This window comes from Salmo trutta, chromosome 18 (genome assembly GCF_901001165.1).
Source record: "Salmo trutta chromosome 18, fSalTru1.1, whole genome shotgun sequence".
In the NCBI taxonomy this organism is placed as follows: Eukaryota; Metazoa; Chordata; class Actinopteri; order Salmoniformes; family Salmonidae; genus Salmo; species Salmo trutta.
In genome coordinates this window covers 44,298,502-44,320,740 of record NC_042974.1, presented here as the reverse complement: position 1 = coordinate 44,320,740, position 22,239 = coordinate 44,298,502, and the positions used below count along the sequence as shown (strand labels likewise).

The following is a 22,239-nucleotide window of genomic DNA, read 5'->3' as shown; positions in this document are numbered from 1 at the left end:
AAATAATGGATTTATTGTGATGGTGTGTATTAAATTATTTATTAGACTTTTTTTAATGTAGATGTTCCAAAGGTGAGCATCAGAGGCTTGTATGTGTGGAGGCCTGGAGATGCTAAACATGTTTATGTTAGTTAATGATCAATTACCGTGAGACCAGCAGTCTTTTGCATGACAATAACGGGCTGGCAAAATTTCATGACAGCTACAGTCCTAGGCACACACAGACAATCCATGAATCAAGACTTAAAAATCCTTCTTTAACCAGTCTCCTCCCCTTCATCTAAACTGATTTGAAGTTGATTTAACAAGTGACATCAATAAGGGATCATAGCTTTCACCTGGATTCACCTGGCCAGTCTGTCATGGAAAGAGCAGGTGTTCTTAATGTTTTGTATACTCAGTATAGCGTGAAAAACCAAATAATATGCAAAGTTGAGCCTTCATTCGTCCCTATTTTCATTTTCAGCAGATAAAAAGGAAGGAGATAAATCATATTAAACACCAAGAAATCCTCCTTTCATATTGTTCTTGAAATTTTGGCTTTGGACTAAATCTACAGATATGAAATGCTGGGGCAAAATACTGCCATGATCCCAACTTTATTTTCTCTTCTCTCACTGTGCACCTGTTGAAACAGAAACATGTAGGACTGTGGAGACGGGATGCCAGATCATGAGAAACAGTTAAAAGTAACAATAAAACAGATGTTTTATTTCATTGGTAGTTGTGTACTTTCATTTCAATAAACTGATAGACATGGTAACCAAATTGGTAAAATGTGTATATCAAAAAATTCACCACCTTCCTTAATGTAAATATATCTTGTTTTCCAGACACTTTGACGTCGGGCTGTATCACTGGCTAATCAGGTGAGACTCATTTTCAACATTTCCTAAAAATGTGTATGATAATTTTAAATAGGAAAAACCTATATAGACAAATTAAGAGCAATTGTGTTAGAAATGCTATACCAAAGGATTGACATTTGCGTAGACATTTGATACCACATGATTGAAGTACAGTTGAAGTTGGAAGTTTACATACACTTAGATTGGAGTCATTAAAACTCGGTTTTTCAACCACTCCACAAATTTCTTGTTAACAAACTATAGTTTTGGCAAGTTGGTTAGGACATCTACTTTGTTCATGACACAAGTCATTTTTCCAACAATTGTTTACAAACAGATTATTTCACTTATAACTCACTAAGAAACAGACGCGTTCTTTGTACTTTGGTGTGAAAAGTGCAAGTCAATCCCAGAACAACAGCAAAGGACCTTGTGAAGATGCTGGAGGAAGCAGGTACAAAAGTATCTATATCCACAGTAAATGAGTCCTATATCGACATAACCTGAAAGGCCGCTCATCATGGAAGAAGCCACTGCTCCAAAACCGCCATAGAAACGCCAGACTACGGTTTGCAACTGCACATGGGGACAAATATCGTACTTTTTGGAGAAATGTCCTCTGGTGGAACAAAAATAGAACTGTTTAGCCATAATGACCATCGTTATGTTTTCTATGTTTATGTGTTGTGGAAAAAGGGGAGCACCATCCCAACCATGAAGCACGGGGGTGGCAGCATCATGTTGTGGGGGTGCTTTACTGCAGGAGGGACTGGTGCACTTCACAAAATAGATGGCATCATGAGGAAGGACAATTTTGTTGATATATTGAAGCAACATCTCAAGACATCAGTCAGGAAGTTAAAGCTTGGTCGCAAATGGGTCTTCCAAATGGACAATGACCCCAAGCATACTTCCAAAGTTCTGGCAAAATGTGTGGGCAGAACTGAAAAAGTGTGTGCGTACAAACCTGACTCAGTTACACCAGCTCTGTCAGGAGGAATGGGCCAAAATTCACCCAACTTATTGTGGGAAGCTTGTGGAAGGCTACCCGAAACGTTTGACCCAAGTTAAGCAATTTAAAGGCAATGCTACCAAATACTAATTGAGTGTATGTAAACTTCTGACTCACTGGGAATGTGATGAAATAAATAAAAGCTGAAATGAATCATACTCTCAACCAATATTCGGACATTTCACATTCTTAAAATAAAGTGGTGATCCTAACTGACCTGAGCCAGGGAATTGTTACTAGGATTAAATGTCAGGAATTGTGAAAAACGGAGTTTAAATGTATTTGGCTAAGGTGTATGTAAACTTCCGACTTCAACTGTATGTGTAGAAATTTGTTACCACAGGATTGGAAAAATGCAACACAATTGAAATATATGGTTTTGATGCCTTCCTGCAACATCAGCATGTTTCAAATTAACATGGGCGGGAAAGGGAATTTGAAAAACTGTGGTATGAAATGAAAGTGTATTTCCTTCAAGCCTTTTAAATTTATTAGGGGTTCAAGCAGTGAAACTGGGTGAAACCCTATTGTATTTGTTGGCCTTCATTATTTCGGTTCTCCGTGGATGTGGTGATAAATGAAAATCCCCATAAGGCCTAGGAGGGTGCAACTTGGCATGATGGTAAAGGCCCATGGGCTACACCCTCTCATGCAATGCCATGCTAATTGGCCAGATGGTAGCACTATAACAAGCAATTGAAAGTGCAATCTTTGAAAGGTCACACCCTTCACCCTGTTTGACCGTCATGAAATTCGATACATAGGCCCCTCTCCTCACAAGGAACAAATTTGGAACCATATTATCTGACATTATGGAATTTTTGCCATTTAGAATTTTGTGAAAAACACTTAAAACACTACTCCTCTGGCACCGAATGACCGATCTGAACAAAACTTGATATATATATATATATATATATATATATATATATATACATATACACACACACTGCTCCAAAAAATAAAGGGAACACTAAAATAACACATCCTAGATCTGAATGAATGAAATAATCTTATTAAATACTTTTTTCTTTACATAGTTGAATGTGCTGACAACAAAATCACACAAAAATAATCAATGGAAATCCAATTTATCAAGCCATGGCGGTCTGGATTTGGAGTCACACTCAAAATTAAAGTGGAAAACCACACTACAGGCTGATCCAACTTTGATGTAATGTCCTTAAAACAAGTGAAAATGAGGCTCAGTAGTGTGTATGGCCTCCACGTGCCTGTATGACCTCCCTACAACGCCTGGGCATGCTCCTGATGAGGTGGCGGATGGTCTCCTGAGGGATCTCCTCCCAGACCTGGACTAAAGCATCCGCCAACTCCTGGACAGTCTGTGGTGCAACGTGGCGTTGGTGGATGGAGCGAGACATGATGTCCCAGATGTGCTCAATTGGATTCAGGTCTGGGGAACGGGCAGGCCAGTCCATAGCATCAATGCCTTCCTCTTGCAGGAACTGCTGACACACTCTAGCCACATGAGGTCTAGCATTGTCTTGCATTAGGAGGAACCCAGGGCCAACCACACCAGCATATGGTCTCACAAGGGGTCTGAGGATCTCATCTCGGTACCTAATGGCAGTCAGGCTACCTCTGGCGAGCACATGGAGGGCTGTGCGGCCCCCCAAAGAAATGCCACCCCACACCATGACTGACCCACCGCCAAACCGGTCATGCTGGAGGATGTTGCAGGCAGCAGAACGTTCTCCACGGCGTCTCCAGACTCTGTCACGTCTGTCACATGTGTTCAGTGTGAACCTGCTTTCATCTGTGAAGAGCACAGGGCGCCAGTGGCGAATTTGCCAATCTTGGTGTTCTCTGGCAAATGCCAAACGTCCTGCACGGTGTTGGGCTGTAAGCACAACCCCCACCTGTGGACGTCGGGCCCTCATACCACCCTCATGGAGTCTGTTTCTGACCGTTTGAGCAGACACATGCCCATTTGTGGCCTGCTGGAGGTCATTTTGCAGGGCTCTGGCAGTGCTCCTCCTGCTCCTCCTTGCACAAAGGCGGAGGTAGCGGTCCTGCTGCTGGGTTGTTGCCCTCCTACGGCCTCCTCCACGTCTCCTGATGTACTGGCCTGTCTCCTGGTAGCGCCTCCATGCTCTGGACACTACGCTGACAGACACAGCAAACCTTCTTGCCACAGCTCGCATTGATGTGCCATTCTGAATGAGCTGCTACCTGAGCCACTTGTGTGGGTTGTAGACTCCGTCTCATGCTACCACTAGAGTGAAAGCACCGCCAGCATTCAAAAGTGACCAAAACATCAGCCAGGAAGCATAGGAACTGAGAAGTGGTCTGTGGTCACCACCTGCAGAACCACTCCTTTATTGGGGGTGTCTTGCTAATTGCCTATAATTTCCACCTGTTGTCTATTCCATTTGCACAACAGCATGTGAAATGTATTGTCAATCAGTGTTGCTTCCTAAGTGGACAGTTTGATTTCACAGAAGTGTGATTGACTTGGAGTTACATTGTGTTGTTTAAGTGTTCCCTTTATTTTTTTGAGCAGTGTATATAGATAGCATCTATAGATCAAGGTCTCTCAACACAATATTTTCTAGGCTAGCATCTCAAATAACATGGCCGCTACTAACCAATAAACATTCACTTGGGCGTGGTCTGGCACATAAACACACATAAATCACACACACATATTTGTATTGTAACAAAACGTAATACACATGTTCCAAACATTGTCAAGACAACATATGCAAGCACATTCTGATCAACCATGTGGTGGCGCTATACCGGGCACATGATCCTACTATCTTTTGATCTGTTTGACTGAGTGATTATGGTTGTCACACTTGCTCGGGATGAGTGTAGCTAACCTGTAGAGTATGGTTCAGTTTGGCCGCATGGTGGCGCTGTTGGGCAAAACAAAGTATTGTAAAATATTGTGTTTGCATTGTATGTGTGAACAGCGACTGCGGGGCTCAGGGTAGAACCTGTAAAACAATAATAACCAACCTGTGTTCAATTAGTATCTCTGTTCAAAAACAATGTTGGCGGTTTTTGTCTTTGTGGATTGTCCTTTCCTACTTGTCCCTAATGTTCAGAGAGGAAGCGGTACATAACCAAGTGAAGTTAACAAAGTGTACCTTGGAGGCATATATATATTTTTAATTAACTACCTCAGATACTGTACAATTATTTTATGTTGTTACTTTAAACTGCAGTTTGTGGGTGCTCAGCTTAGTTCGAAAAGATTCAAACACATACCTTACTTACATGAGATTCATTTTCACAATCAATGTGCTGAATCAGTGGGAAGCTTTTTTCCCCCCCACACAACGAAAGCAGCATAGAAATATGGTCTTTGAGTTCCTCTATTAAATATGTGTCCGTGTACATCTGGGAAGCGCTGTTTGTACTCCTGTGAGCACATTCATTGTTGAATATTCAAGAGCTCAGTAAAATTCCCTGTACAAAAACACACGTCATTACTACCTACATAGGCTTGTGCCAATGTGGATCTCCAGCAAACAAAAGATGTTTGATCCACTGCTGTATTTGCATGTATTCATTATTACGCTGTGTATTGCCATCACAGGTGAACCACTTGTGTGGCATATTTTTTTGTATTTTTTGCTTTGTTCGAAAAATGCTCATCTCTTTGAATATGCGCATATAAAACACATGCATAATGAATCTGTGTTCATTTCTACTTTTAGTTTTTCTGTGTTTTTAATGATGGACAATAAGCTCTGAATGTGTTAGTTTGGGCTCCATGCTCGGATTTGGTGATTGCATTTGGAAAAAGGTTCTTCACCTTGGGTTACCACACCATCATTATCAGGTCTGTCACCTGCCATAATGTCCCCAGTGAAGAGATCCATCAACCTGAACTTGAAGGGCCAGGTTCCTGGACCAAGATTAAGGCTAGTCCTGGACTAACCTATATATTTTCAATCGGAGGTCTCGATTGAAAATTGATTTTTTTCTACAGGAATAGACCTGTTCTGTGTTTTCCTGCCCAATTCAATCAAAACCAGTGACTAGAGATAAAGCATTATTGTGCTCTAAGAATGCAGTCATGGTCTCTGCCATTACATACAATGCTTTGAATTATATACTGAACGAAAATATAAATGCAACATATAAAGTGTTGGTCCAATGTTTCATGAGCTGAAATAAATGATCCCAGAAATGTTTAATTCACAGAAAAAGCTTATTTCTCTGATTTTGTGCACAAATTTGTTTACATCCCTGTTAGTGAGCGTTTCTCCTTTACCAAGATAATCCATCCATCCTGACAGGTGTGGTATATCAAGAAGCTGATTAAACAGCATGATCATTATGCAGGTGCACCTTGTGCTGGGGACAATAAAAGGCCACTCTAAAACACAATGCCACATATGTCTCAAGTTTTGAGGGAGCGTGCAATTGGCATGCTGACTGCAGGAATGTCCACTAGAGCTGTTGCCAGAGAATTGAATGTTAATTTCTCTACCATAAGCCGCCTCAAACGTCATTTTAGAGAATTTGGCAGTATGTCCAACTGGCCTCACAACCGCAGACGACGTCTAACCATGCCAGCCTTGGACCTCCACATCGGGCTTATTCAACTGCGGGATTGTCTGAGACCAGCCACCTGGACAGCTGATGAAACTGGGTTTACCAACCAAAGAATTTCTGCACAAATTGTCAGAAACCGTCTAAGGCAAGCTCATCTGCGTGCTCGTCTTCCTCACCTGGGTCTTGACCTGACTGCAGTTCGGCGTTGTAACCGGCTTCAGTGGGCAAATGCTAACCTTCGATGGCAACTGGGCACGCTGGAGAAGTGTGATCTTAACGGATGTATCCCGGTTTCAACTCAACCGGGCAAATGGCAGAAAGCGTGCATGGTGTTGTGTGGACGAGCGGTTTGCTGATGTCAACGTTGTAAACAGAGTGCCCCGTGGTGGTGGTGGGGTTATCGTATGGGCAAGCATAAACTACGGACAACAAACAATTGCATTTTATCGATTTCAATTTGAATGCACAGAGGTACCGTGACGAGATCCTGAGGCCCATTGTCATGCAATACATCATGTTTCAGTATGATAATGCACAGCACCATGTCGCAAGGATCTGTACAAAATTCCTGGAAGCTGAAAATGTCCCAGTTTTTCCACGGCCTGCAAACAAATTTTTGGAATTCTCTGGATTGACATGTACAGCAGCGTGTTCCAGTTCCCGCCAATATCCAGAAACTTCGCACAACCATTGAAGAGTAGAACAACATTCCGCGGGCCACAATCAACAACCTGATCAACTCTATGCGAAGGAGATGTGTCGTGCTGCATGAGACAAATGGTGGTCACACCAGATACTGACTGGTTTTCTGATCTACGCCCCTAATTGTTTTTTAAATCTGTGACGAACAGATGCATATCTCTATTCCCAGTCATGTAAAATCCCTAGATTAGGGCCTAATGAATTTATTTCAATTGACTGATTTCCTTATATGAACTTGTAACATTTTTGAAATTGTAATTTTTTTTCTCACAATTCCTGACATTTAATCCTAGTAAAAAGTCCCTATCTTAGGTCAGTTAGGATCACCACTTTATTTTAAGAATGTGAAATGTCAGAATAATAGTAGAGATTTATTTCAGCTTTTATTTCTTTCATCACATTCCCAGTGGGTCAGAAGTTTACATACACTCAATTAGTAATTGGTAGCATTGCCTTGAAATTGTTTAACTTGGGTCAAAAGTTTCGGGTAGCCTTCCACAAGCTTCCCACAATAAGTTGGGTGAATTTTGGCCCATTCCTCCTAACAGAGCTGGTGTAACTGAGTCATGTTTGTAGGCCTCCTTCCTCGCACATGCTTTTTCAGTTCTGCCTACAAATTTTCTATAGGATTGAGGTCAGGGCTTTGTGATGGCCACTCCAATACCTTGACTTTGTTGTCCTTAAGCCATTTTGCCACAACTTTGGAAGTATGCTTGGGGTCATTGTCCATTTGGAAGACCCATTTGCGACCAAGCTTTAACTTCCTGACTGATGTCTTGAGATGTTGCTTCAATATATCCACACAATAGTCCTCCCTCACGATGCCATCTATTTTGTGAAGTGCACCAGTCCCTCCTGCAGCAAAGCACCCCCAGAGCATGATGCTTCCACCCCCGTGCTTCACGGTTGGGATGGTGTTCTTCAGCTTGCAAGCGTTCCCCTTTTTCCTCCAAACATAACGATGGTCATTATGGCCAAACGGTTCTATTTTTGTTTCATCAGACCAGAGGACATTTCTCCAAAAAGTACGATCTTTGTCCCCATGTGCAGTTACAAACCATAGTCTGGCTTTTTTTATGGCGGTTTTGGAGCAGGGGCTTCTTCCTTGAGCCATGGCATCATTTTCTGGAATTTTACAAGCTGTTTAAAGGCACAGTCAACTTCATGTATGTAAACCTCTGACCCACTGGAATTGTGATACAATTAATTATAAATTAAATAATCTGTCTGTAAACAATTTTTGGAAAAAGTACTTGTGTGACGCACAAAGAAGATGTCCTAACCGACTTGCCAAAACTATAGTTTGTTAACAAGAAATTTGTGGAGTGGTTGAAACACTTAGGTTGGAGTCATTAAAACTAGTTTATGTAAACTTCCGACTTAAACTGTATAGGTAAAATGCTTTGAACACTTGTAATAACACTATATAAAAGTTATCCATGACCATCATTATTATCCATATCCATGTTATAATGGAAGTTGGGTACCCTCCAGCTCTGAACACTGATACAATGTCCATCTCTAGCGGTTTCCCTCTTCCTTCATATTCCCCACCTTTTTTAAAGCACTCTTAAAGGTTTCTTCTGATGAAATGTTTTCTGATTGTGATGCTCGGCTCACCGGTGTCAACACCAAATTATATGCTCAATGCCCACGTCCCCAGCTCGCCAAAGTGGTGCTGAAGTAGTTCTAATGCAGTTTTAAATCCGCTTTAATTGTCTGTAGCATCCCTGCATGTGTTAAAGGTCCTGTTCCTCAGCTCTCTTAAGGCATTCAAATGGCTGTCTTCTCTCCCACGTAGGCTGCCTGTTGCATTGTCGCCATCGTCTCCACTCATACACCACTATAAGGCTTCATCAGCTCTCTTAATGCTACAATCTGGGATTCGATTATCAGTGGGTATACTGGATATCATACATTTTAAAGACCAAAATTGTATGTACCAATCACAGACGGTAGCTTTTAATGTTGTCGCCATGCAAATAGCCTCAGCCCACCTGAGGGATCTTGGAAAGCATGTAAAAGCTTAGAATAAGTGATGGGGTGTTTAAACCAGTGCACAGCTGTTAAACAAGACTAAATAAAATGAAGGGACAGTACCCTTTATAGATCTCATTGCTCTATTAAAGGTGATTGATTAAGTTCTATTACACATTTCGGAACATGTTAACCTTGGTGACAAAGCTAGTCAGGTAAATGTACTCTCTTTTTGTGATGTATTTTTTGCGGTGCATTTCAAAGGAAAACGCTGCCGTTTGTATTGAAGGAAGGCTCCCAAAATGCAGGCTCATCATTCAGATGCAGATGTTTCCACTGCAGCTCTCCAGCGCACACACACACACACACACACACACACACACACACCCCAGCAGGCTGTCAGTTAAGCTGCAGGACGCTAGCTAACTTTCTGATATAGCAGCACAGTGAGATAGTAGCGGACCTGAGTTTAAATACTATTTGAAATCATTTCAAAATGACCTAGATTGCCTGGAGTGCCAGACAGGCAAGGCTTTCCACTTGAGACTTTGCTGTTGATTCCATTGCAACGGATAAGCTTAGTCAAGCTCAGCTAAAGCATTTGAAATTGTTTATTTTAACCCAGGTCTAAGCAGCAGCACGGTGAGATACTAGCGAGGGCCCCAGGGGACACATACACAGACCATACAGAGCTCTAGTAATAATAACAGGACAAATCTCTCCCCATCTGAAATAGTGGTCATTATTCACACTGGTTGCGTACCAAATGGCATCCTATTCCCTATTTAGTGCACTACTCTTGATCAGGGCCCATAGGACCTTGTAGGAGCCAGTCTCCTTAACCAGGGATGTGTATCTAGAGATGTGACGTTAACGTTAAGATGAAGGGGCAATACGTTACTGAAGGGGTTACTACATTCAGCGTTTTTCCCCCTATCTGTTTATTACTGCTTTTGTGTATTTAGCAGGGCTGTCCACATACTTTTGTATATATAGTGTATACAGTGCATTTAGGAAGTATTCAGCCCCCTTAACTTTTTATACATTTTGTTATGTTACAGCCTTATCCTAAAATTGTTTTAAGTCAAGGGGGCTGAATACTTTCTGAATGCAATGTATACACTATATATAAAAAAAGTGTGTGGATAGCCCTTCAAATTAGTGGATTCGGCTATTTCAGCCACACCAGTTGCTGACAGGTGTATACAATTGAGCACACAGCCATGCAATCTCCATAGATAAACATTGGCAGTAGAATGGCCTTACTGAAGAGCTCAGTGACTTTCAACGTGGCACCGTCATAAGATGCCACCTTTCCATAGGATGCCACCTTGCCCTGCTAAACCTTCCCTGGTCAACTGTAAGTGCTGTTATTGTGGAAATGTGTAGGAGTGACAACTGCTCAGCCGCAAAGTGATAGGACAATTAAGCTCACAGAATGGGACCGCCAAGTACTGAAGCACGTAAAAATTGTCTGTTCTCGGTTCCAAACTGCCTCTGGACGCAACATCAGCACAATAACTGTTCATCGGGATTTATGAAATGTGTTTCCATGGCCGAGCAGCCGCACACAAGCCTAAGCTCACCATGAACAATGCCAAGCGTCGGCTGGAGTGGTGTAAAGCTCGCCGCCATTGGACTTTGGGGGATTGGAAACACGTTTTGTGGAGTGATGAATCACGCTTCACCATCTGGCAGTCCGACAGACAAATCTGATTTTGGCAGATGCCATGAGAACGCTACCTGACTGAATGTTCGGTCTAGGCCCCTTAGTTCCAGTGAAGGGAAATGTTAATGCTACAGCATACAATGACATTCTAGACGATTCTGGGCTTTAAACTTTGTGGCAATAGTTTGGGAAAGGCCCTTTCCTGTTTCAGCATGACAATACCCCATGCACAAAGGGAGGTCCATACACAAATTATTTGTTGATCTGTGTGGAAGAACTTGACTGGCCTGCATAGAGCCCTTATCTCAACTCCATTGAACACCTTTGGGATGAATTGGAACACCGACTGCGAGCCAGGCCTAATCGCCCAACATCAGTGCCTGACTTCACTAATGCTCTTATTGCTGAATGGAAGTAAGTCTCTGCAGCAATGTTCCAACATCTAGTGGATAGCCTTCCCAGAAGAGTGGAGGCTGTTATAGCAGCAAAGAGGGGACCAACTCCATATTAATGCCCATGATTTTGGAATGAGCTGTTCGATGAGCAAGTGTCCACATACTTTTGATCATGTAGTGCATCTACTGCTGTACATATCATTCTTAATATTCCTTGTCTAAGTTTATCTGGTATAGATGCATATAGATTGTATTTGGATTACTGTTACAGTGCTATTTGGGTTGTTAGATTATTTGTGTTTTTAAAATAATGTGTTCATTTTTGGTTATTTGTCGATAGGTTTGACATTTTACTGCGTTGTTTGGAGCTAGTAGCAAGCATTTCGCTGCACCCTCTATAACATCTGCTAAACTATGTACGCAACCAATACACTTTGGGTCCAGAACTAGCTCTGTCTTGACCCCATTGGTTGACGAGCACAAGCGAATTACTGTTGTTCAAGCTGATGGTGACCAAGAATAATAACATGTACAAAAAGGGCTTGCATCCCAAACACACATAATCCAAGAAACGTGGGCAGGCCTGTCTGGCCTAGAAGTTCTCATGCTGCCATCACCTGCTGTTACTCTAATTGCCCACCACTGTGCACAATCAACACTTAACAAGACTTCCTGGCAGAGCACAGCACCTGATCCGGTTGCTGCTGCCACCTGGGGCTGGAGTTTTGGAAGTGATAGTGTAGTGTCTAATTGTGCTCTTAAGAACTCAACTACCAAACTATTCCATAACAATATGCATAGCAACAATAGCAAACAATGTGTCTGGGGCACAATGAACAAACAGGATGATTATGACAGAGAGTATAGATCTAACAATACAGTGAGTGTTGCTCTGGTAAGAACAGTGAGTGTCTGTCTGAAAGTGGGAGGTCTAATCTTTCTTAGGGCTGTGTTGGCAGATTGGGTGCCTTCAGGTGTTGCTGTGTTACATTGAGTGTATGTGTGAAAGCTGTGGTATAATCTGTGTTCACGATAGGAGGGCGTTGTAAGATTTGGTGCCTGGTCGACCGCTGTCTCCCTTAGGGATTAGTGAGACGCCGCAGGAGCAGAGCGGATGACAACAGGCAGCCTCCCAAACACAGTCATTTTAATTGTTTTAAGTGACACAGAGATGACAAATCCACCCCCACACATGCTTGAGAAAAGAAAAGCACACTCGCTAGTCTGCGTTGGTGATATGTTTCTATGCTTATAGGCTAGATTTTGTTATGCTATTCTAATCTCAAACCGTTTTCTCAACCTCTCTCGCTCTTTCCCTTTTTTCTTTCTTTCTTTAAGAGGCTCTCGGTAGCTTTACGTCTGTTTCCCTCACCCTATGGTTAGGTCTGTTTCCCTCACCCTATGGTTAGGTCTGTTTCCCTCACCCTATGGTTAGGTCTGTTTCCCTCACCCTATGGTTAGGTCTGTTTCCCTCACCCTATGGTTAGGTCTGTTTCCCTCACCCTATGGTTAGGTCTGTTTCCCTCACCCTATGGTTAGGTCTGTTTCCCTCACCCTATGGTTTGGTCTGTTTCCCTCACCCTATGGTTAGGTCTGTTTCCCTCACCCTATGGTTAGGTCTGTTTCCCTCACCCTATGGTTTGGTCTGTTTCCTTCACCCTATGGTTAGGTCTGTTTCCCTCACCCTATGGTTAGGTCTGTTTCCCTCACCCTATGGTTAGGTCTGTTTCCCTCACCCTATGGTTTGGTCTGTTTCCTTCACCCTATGGTTAGGTCTGTTTCCCTCACCCTATGGTTTGGTCTGTTTCCTTCACCCTATGGTTAGGTCTGTTTCCCTCACCCTATGGTTAGGTCTGTTTCCTTCACCCTATGGTTAGGTCTGTTTCCCTCACCCTATGGTTTGGTCTGTTTCCCTCACCCTATAGTTATGTCTGTTTCCCTCACCCTATGGTTAGGTCTGTTTCCCTCACCCTATGGTTAGGTCGTTAGGTCTGTTTCCCTCACCCTATGGTTAGGTCTGCATCCCTCACCCTATGGTTAGGTCTGTTTCCCTCACCCTATGGTTAGGTCTGTTTCCCTCACCCTATGGTTAGGTCTGCATCCCTCACCCTATGGTTAGGTCTGCATCCCTCACCCTATGGTTAGGTCTGATTCCCTCACCCTATGGTTAGGTCTGCATCCCTCACCCTATGGTTAGGTCTGATTCCCTCACCCTATGGTTAGGTCTGATTCCCTCACCCTATGGTTAGGTCTGCATCCCTCACCCTATGGTTAGGTCTGCATCCCTCACCCTATGGTTAGGCCTGCATCCCTCACCCTATGGTTAGGCCTGCATCCCTCACCCTATGGTTAGGTCTGCATCCCTCACCCTATGGTTAGGTCTGCATCAGCAGATTGCAAAACAAACACATACAAAGAAAATGCTATTACATTTTTGCCAATCCAGGCACCCGCCTGTTCTCTTGTTTGATTCAAACACCTGTGAATCTTGTTATCCTGTCTCTGTTGTGTGGCCTTGAATTTCCAATAATTACTTTTTCATGAAGGCAACCTAGTACTGTTTCTACGAAGAAGAAATAGAACCATGCTGCATGTCAAGCTTCGCTAGTCCGGTTCAGACTGGCAATGAAATACATACGTAGAAAAACAAAGAGGAATTTGTGTGGGAGAACAAGAATCTCTGCTCTGTGTTACCACTCGTCATACTTACACAACCAGTCGGTTACCCCTCGTCGAACCCCAGAGACTGTGTATAGCCAGCCGTAGAACATCTGACAAATCCCTCCTTCCAAATTTAGAGGTTTAGCATTCATTATAGTGGGTGTCTCTCTGCAGGCAAAGAGGTAGGGCATTGTTTTTATGAAACACATTCATCATAGTGTAATTGTCTCTGCATCCCTGATCTCGTTATGCACAAGATGTTCTTACTGTTTGGCTGATGATTGTATGTTGGCGTTGTCCCTTGTGTGGATGTTGCATTTACATTGAAATGGCAGATTTCAATGTACTGTATACTATTTGAAATTAGATGTCCAGATATGTGGCCCTAAATCTAGTCCATCATTAGGAACCAAGAAACAACCACATGTTTTTGTGTTTATTTTTTTCCTGCCCAATAACCGCAAATAACTTTTAGATTGTATTACCCGGCAGAGTATGTGAGCAGAGCTGGATCGAAGCAAGGAGTGGAGCGTGCCCAATTTGACTGGAGTGAGTTTCCCAAAGGCTGGAGCTTTGGCCTTCTCACCCGCTCATATTTCGCTCCGTAGCATTCCAGTAGCGCTCACTTCACGAGCTCAGGGCATGCCCGGCCCAGCATGCATTTGTAGTCTACTTGTGTGCTGCTATAGCCACTTGCTTTAGCTACTGTCATGAAGTTCCCTAAATATTTTCATACAGAAACTGATAAAACACAGGTGAAAAATCAAGGTGACTTACAAAGATGAGTAGGACCAAGAGCAAGATGACGTGTCCACAACTAAAGAATCATTGTGGAATCTGAAAAGACAGGTATCCCGAAAGCATGATGGTGTAACGTTACTTAGTATGTCCACATGCTAAAAGAAACAAACAAGGTGGATAGCTAGCTAAGTCTGTCATTGTAGCAAAGTATTTATAAACTAAAAATCAGATATCTTAAAAGTTTTGTTCATCTATACAATACCATACCATCATTGATTTTGGCCCGATAGGCCTGGCATATTACCTCTTTCAATGAGCTTTCCGTTTTGATTAGGTTATTTTTCCCAAAATCCTTTAGGCCTTCCTACAGAAAATAAAAAACAACTACGCATCCTTGCCCAGCCCGAAGGGTGTTTAGCATCCCCAGTGCCTCTGCAAGCTCTGAGAGGGTATTCTCCGCAGCTGGCCTGCTCTCCAGCCATAGACTCTGGCCAAACTCATGTTTCAAAAAATGTAGATGGAGCGTAATAAGGCGTTTATTTTTAAAATTTGTAATGAATTCTTAGTAAGTCACAGCCTATGTGCAATTTTTAGACTATAACGATTTAATTCAACGGAATGTTGTTTAACTGCTGAGGGCTTGATGTCCTTGCCAGCTTAGTGTGTCGCACTCGCAAATGCGTCACAATGTATTTGATTTGGAGGCTATAGCCTTGACATACAGTGGCAAGAAAAAGTATGTGAACCCTTTGGAATTACCTGGATTTCTACATAAATTGGTCATCAAATTTGATCTGATCTTCATCTAAGTCACAACATTAGACAAATATAGTGTGCTTAAACTAATAAAACAGAAATTATTGTTATTTTCTTGTCTATATTGAATACATAATATAAACATTCACAGTGTAGGCTGTGAAAAGTCCAATCAATGAGATGAGATTGGAGATGTTGATTAGAGCTGCGTTGCCCTATAAAAAACACTCACAAAATTTGAGTTTGCTATTCATGAGAAGCATTGCCTGATGCCTCAAACAAAAGATCTCAGAGGACCTAAGATTAAGAATTGTTGACTTGCATAAAGTTGGAAAGGATTACGAAAGTATCTCTAAAAGCCTTGATGTTCATCAGTCCACGGTAAGACAAATTGTATATAAATGGAGAAAGTTCAGCACTGTTGCTACTCTCCCTAGGAGTGGTCGTCCTGCAAAGAAGACTGCAAGAGTACAGAGCAGAATGCTCAATGAGGTTAAGAAGAATCCTAGAGTGTCAGCTAAAGACTTACAGAAATCTCTGAAACATGCTCACATCTCTGTTGACGAGTCTACGATACGTAAAACACTAAGCAAGAATGGTGTTCATGGGAGGACACCACAGAAGAAGCCACTGCTGTCCAAAAAAAACATTGCTGCATGTCTGAAGTTTGCAAAAGTGAGTTGAGTTGTTTGGAAGGAACACAACATTATGTATGGAGATAAAAAAAGGAACAGCACACCATCATCAAAACCTCATCCCAACAGGAAAGTATGATGGAGGGAGCATCGTTGTTTGGGGCTGCTTTGCTGCCTCAGGATCTGGACAGCTTGCTATCATCGACGGAAAAATGAATTCCCAAGTTTATCAAGACATTTTGCAGGAGAATGTTAGGCTATCTGTCAGCTAATTGAAGCTCAACAGAAGTTGGGTGATGCAACAGGACAACGACCCAAAAAACAGAAGTCAATCAACGGAATGGCTTCAACAGAAGAAAATACTCTGGCCCAATCAGAGTCCTGACATCAACCCGATTGAGATGCTGTGGCATGACCTCGAGAGCAGTTCACACCAGACATCCCAATAATATTGCTGAACTGAAACAGTTTTGTAAAGAGGAATGGTCCAATATTCCTCTTGACCGTTGTGCAGGTCTGATCCACAACTACAGAAAACGTTTGGTTGAGGTTATTGCTGCCAAAAGAGGGTCAACCAGTTATTAAATCCAAGGGTTCACATACCTTTCCCACCCTGCACTGTGAATGTTTACATGGTGTGTTCAATAAAGACATGAAAACGTGTAATTGTTTGTGTTATTTAGTTTAAGCAGACTGTGTTTGTCTATTGTTGTGACCTAGATGATCAGATCAAATTTAGTAGAAATCCAGGTATTTCCAAAGGGTTCACATACTGTTGAAGTCGGAAGTTTACATACACCTTAGCCAAATACATTTAAACTCAGTTTTTCAAAATCCCTGACATTAAATCCTAGTAAAAATTCCTTGTCTTAGGTCAGTTACGATCACCACTTTTATTTTAAGACTGTGAAATGTCAGACTAATGGGAAAGAGTGATTTATTTCAGCTTTTATTTCTTTCATCACATTCTCAGTGGGTCAGAAGTTTACATACACTCAATTAATATTTGGTAGCATTGCCTTTAAATTGTTTAACCTGGGTCAAACGTTTCGGGTAGCCTTTCACAAGCTTCCCACAATAAGTTGGGTGAGTTTTGGCCCATTCCTCCTGACAGTGCTGGTGTAACTGAGTCAGGTTTGTAGGCCTCCTTGCTCGCACACGCTTTTTCAGTTCTACCCACAAATTGTCTATGTCAATTAGCGTATCAGAAGCTTCTAAATACATGACATAATTTTCTGGAATTTTCCAAGCTGTTTAAAGGCACAGTCAACGTGTATGTAAACTTCTGACCCGCTGGAATTGTGATACAGTGAATTATAAGTGAAATAATCTGTCTGTAAACAGTTGTTGGCAAAATTACTTGTCATGCACAAAGTAGATGTCCTAACCGACTTGCCAAAAATATAGTTTGTTAACAAGAAATTTGTAGTGGTTGAAAAACAAGTTTTAATGACTCCAACCTAAGTGTTGGTAAACTTCCGACTTCAACTGTACTCTTTCTTGCCTCTGTAATTTAAATAATGTAGCCTAAATAATTAATTTGTATTCCTTCTTGGCTACCTGTCTGGCTCCTCACCTATTTAGAGTGTTTATATGCTGTTTAATATGACATGTAGCCTATTTGAAATAATGAGCGCTTCTTACAGTCACCTTTTTCTGTTTATTAAAATCATTTTCATGCAAATCTTATGGTTTGGTTTCAATACTTCAAAACCAAATGGTAGGTCCAGGAGGTAACAAAAATATACTGAAAAAATATATAAACGCAACATGAAACAATTTCAAAGATTTTAGTAAATTGAAATAAATTAGGCCCTAATCTATGGATTTCACATGACTGGGATGGTATCTGATGGTCAGATACCTTAAAAGAAATTGGCCTCACAATGGGCCTCAGGATCTCGTCACAGTATGTATTTCTGTGCATTCAAATTGCCATTGATAAAATGCAATTGTGGTTGTTGTCCATAGTTTATGCCTGCCCATACCATAACCCCACCGCCACCATGGGGAACTCAGTTCACAACGTTGACATCAGTAAACCGCTCGCCCACACAACGCCATACACATGGACTGCGGTTGTGAGGTCAGTTGGACGTCCTGCCTAATTTCTCTTTGAGTAATTAACATTCAATTATCTGGCAACAGCTCTGGTGGACATTCCTGCAGTCTGCATGCCAATTGCACACTCCCTCAACTTCGGACATCTGTGGCGTTGAGTGACGAAGCTGCACATTTTCGAATGGCCTTTTATGGTCCCCAGTACAAGGTTCACCTCTGTAATGATCATGCTGTTTAATTAGCTTCTTGATATGCCACACCTGGCAGGTGAATGGATTATATTGGAAAAGGAGAAATGCTCATTAACAGGGATGTAAACAGCTTTTGTGCGATTGGAACATTTCTTAGATTTTATTTCAGCTCATGAAACATGGGACCAACACTTTACATGTTGTGTACTTTTGTTCAGGGTAGATGGGTGTTGGTTAAATTGTGATTTTAATGAATGGAGCGAGCACCCAAACAAGGGCACTGCGTTCATCCACCTCTGGCCTGCTGGCCCCCCTACCTCTGCGGAAGCACAGTTCCCGCTCAGCCCAGTCAAAACTGTTCGCTGCTCTGGCACCCCAATGGTGGAACAAGCTCCCTCACGACGCCAGGACAGCGGAGTCAATCACCACCTTCCGTAGACACCTGAAACCCCACCTCTTTAAGGAATACCTGGGATAGGATATAGTAATCCTTCTAACCCCCCCCCCCCAAAAAAAAATACTATTGTAAAGTGGTTGTTCCACTGGATATCTTAAGGTGAATGCACCAATTTGTAAGTCGCTCTGGATAAGAGCGTCTGCAAAATGACGTAAATGTAAATTTGCAGCGGTATTTATTTTTTGAGTGAGTAGCAGTTTTTAGCGGAGCGGTTGGAAAGGATGTGGAGCGCTGGAGCTCTATGAGCGATGAGCGGGATTTCCAACCTGCTCAACTGCACTCACATACTCTGTTACCTGGTAGCCCTGTGGTTTGTGTATAATGTCTTTCTGAAGTCCATGCTACCCGTGGTTGCTGACTTTGTCGCCCTCCCTGTCCCAGGTACATTTACATCCCATTAGGAGGCTCTCACCACGGGCTGCTGTGGAAGATGCTGTCCACGGCTCTGGCATTTGGCTTTGTGTGTTTCTGGCATGGAGGACATGACTACCTACAGTACTGGGCTCTGATGAACTGGGTCGGGGTGCTGGTGGAGAATGGAGTGACGATCCTCATCTCTTCTCCCCTCGTCTATCCATCTATTGTAAGTCACTGAATTCTTCACTCACCTTAGCCCTCATCTACCCTTCTATTGTTTGTGAGAACACATGATTGATTGAATGAATGTCACAGGTTTTGCAAACGTGTGCGAAAATGGAACTGAACCTATTGATTTGCTGGACATTGCCTTAACTCGTGTCTGTAGAACAGTCCCAACAATTTATTTCTGAATTACTAACTGTTCTTCAAAGGCTCTTTTGAAATGCATCTGGTCTTTCCATGTGGGTAGGGTTGATAGTGTCTGTGTGTGTGTGTGTGTGTGTTGGTGTCTGTTTGTGTTGGTGTCTGTCTGTATACAGTATGTTTAAACGCACTGCTCTAAGTTGACTGATTTACAGCAAAGCCATAAAAACAATGTGGGAGGACTTATCAGCTTAACCCACACACACACACAAAGTGCTTAGTGGAGCCTGGGTCTGTTGGCTGACTCTCCATCACACTGGAAGGGCTGGGAAGCTGAGGCCTGGACCCTCTCCCTTCTTTCTTTTGCTCCATCTCTGCCTCTCTCTCTCTTTTGCTTTCGCTCTGGGAGAATCTTGAATCCTCGTATCCTCTTTTGAAAAAGGTTCAAGGTAATCGATGAGAGAAAACGTGGAAACAAATACGCTTGTATGAAATGCGACTCCTCTAGCATGTCCTCAGGCAAATGAGGTTTACAGAGTTTGAATCCCGAAATACATGTGTAAAGTGGTAAAAATAAATACATGTGTAAAGTGGTAAAAATAAATACATGTGTAAAGTGGTAAAAATAAATACATGTGTAAAGTGGTGAAAAGAAATACATGTGTAAAGTGGTGAAAAGAAATACATGTGTAAAGTGGTGAAAAGAAATACATGTGTAAAGTGGTAAAAAGAAATTGGCTAGTTTTGCTAGACATTTTATAGATAAAAGGATAAGTAGCTTTTATCATCCCAAACAGCTCTTTCAAAGGGGGTGTGGTGGATTTCAAAACTCTTCCATGGTAGGATACATCTGAGCATCCTACACTGGAGAAGGCAATTTAGGAGAGGAACAAACTCCTCTGTTCACTTATTAACAAATTGACACTCTTACATATGGCAACCACTTATCGGTTCTCTTTCAGTCAGTCAACTTCAGTACAACATACTATGGGGGAGTCGCACTCTAGCGACTTCAGTTGAAGGATCTACAATCACGCCTGACAAAGCCAATGAAATCCACACCTCTCTGGAAGCCCTGCCTTACATAGGTGATAGGGGTGAGGCTCGGATTCATTCGTTAAATTATTCCCTTCACCCCTGTGTGAACCAAAATGATTCACGCTACAAAAAAAAACAATTAGAACACAAGACTGTCTTACGTTGCGCTAAATAAACTGTCCCTTAGTGGTAGAGCATGCCCGCCCCCTGGACGTTGTGGGCTGAAGTTTGTGTGGTTGTTATAAGTCTCCTAATCACAAAAAATGAGTTATTCTTCAAATTGCTTGGCCTGCCTATAGCAATAGGTAAAATGACTAACGTGACCGAAACAATGAAAGCTAATAAGCCGGGTTCGGGTTTGCAACCATGCCCCAATGAATTAAAAGATACTCACGTTGGATGTCTTGTATGTCTCTGCTCGGTGCGTGTTCAGGCTGCTCTCTCAAATCTGTTAGTTTGGGAGACTAGGGGACGACTGGCACTGTTCTTTAGGGGGCTTGGTGTTTCTGATAGTGACTTCCTCTCCCTTGTGCCAGTACCTTGGCTGAGTGTGTTGCGGGACAAGGAGATGGTTTAGGTCGTTGGTCTGGTCTAATGTCCCTCAGTTCCTGTGTTGTGCTCTGTCAACGGTTACGGTAGACTACTCTGAGAGAGGTATCCCCCCACCGCTTGTGTCTGCCTTGGTTAGGCCCTGCTTGCCTCTCTTCAATTCCTGGAGTTGGAGGGAATAGAGAGGGTGAGGATTGTGTGCTCCTCCCCTGAGCAGCTGCCCAACTCCACAAAAACATTGCTGTGACGACGGTGCCCCTGCGTTTTGTTACGGAAAATGGGGTACTATGTCAGCCATTGCTGGAGCCTTCTGTGCCCATAAGGGGGCTGGGCTTCATGCAGGCTATACAGTCTCGCAGAAGTGCAATGTGTGTTGGAAGCTTGTCCATGTTTAATGCCCCTCTGGAACCATGCATTCCATGGTTATAATGTGGTGGTTGGTAGCGGAGTCAAGCAGGGTTGGACATGACCATGCTATTATCCAACACACAGTCTCTGTGGTTCATATGAACTCTGAAATGAGCTGTCTTTCTCCAGCTCACCTCTTTTCCATATGGGATATGGACTCGGGAGAGGCAAAGGTCGAAAGCTGTGTGTCCTCCGAAATACGACCCCGCTTAGCCGCACTGCTTCTTGACACAATGCTTGCTTAACCCAGAAGCCAGCCACACCAATATGTTGGAGGAAACACCGTACGCCTGGCGACCATGTCAGCGTGCACTGCGCCCGGCCCGCCACAGGAGTCACTAGAGCGCAATGGGACAAGGACAACTGGCCAAACCCTCACCTAACCCGGACGACACTGGGCCAATTGTGCCCCGCCTCATGGATCTCCCGGTCGTGGCCGGCTGCGACACAACCTGGGATCAAACCAGGATCTGTAGTGACGCAGCTAGCACTGTGATGTAGTGCCTTAGACCGCTGCCCCACTCGGGAAGCACACATGGTTTAGAAGGTTTTATCGCTTGGATGTCACTGCTCCCAGTGTAGCCCACAGTGTGTTTACTGCTGGGACATTGGAAAGTGTCCAGGCAGCACACTGTGTACATAATACCCAGACTTCTGCATCTGGCAGGGTCAGGTCTGGGTGGTCTGCCATGGGCCGTTTTCTTTTAGTATCCGTTGGGGTCGGCTTGGGGCGTGACTATATTTCCCCATAGTATGATGCACCAAAGTTGACTGACTGAAAGGGAACATAATGTTATGACTATAACTACTGTTCCCTGAAGGAGGGAAACGGGGTCCAACGCCCATATCTTTCTATTACAATTCTCACTGCACACATTCCACA

General features: G+C 42.9%; 1 protein-coding gene across 2 annotated transcripts in view; it reads left to right on the top strand.

The window, feature by feature from the left end:
• hhat (hedgehog acyltransferase) overlaps positions 1–22,239 on the top strand; it is a 114,959-nt gene that overhangs the window by 55,608 nt on the left and 37,112 nt on the right. For both annotated transcript variants that reach the window (XM_029698713.1, XM_029698712.1), the window contains exons 9-10: positions 834–869; positions 19,020–19,221. In XM_029698713.1, the coding sequence (XP_029554573.1) occupies positions 834–869; positions 19,020–19,221 (238 nt within the window). The remainder of the gene's footprint in view (positions 1–833; positions 870–19,019; positions 19,222–22,239) is intronic.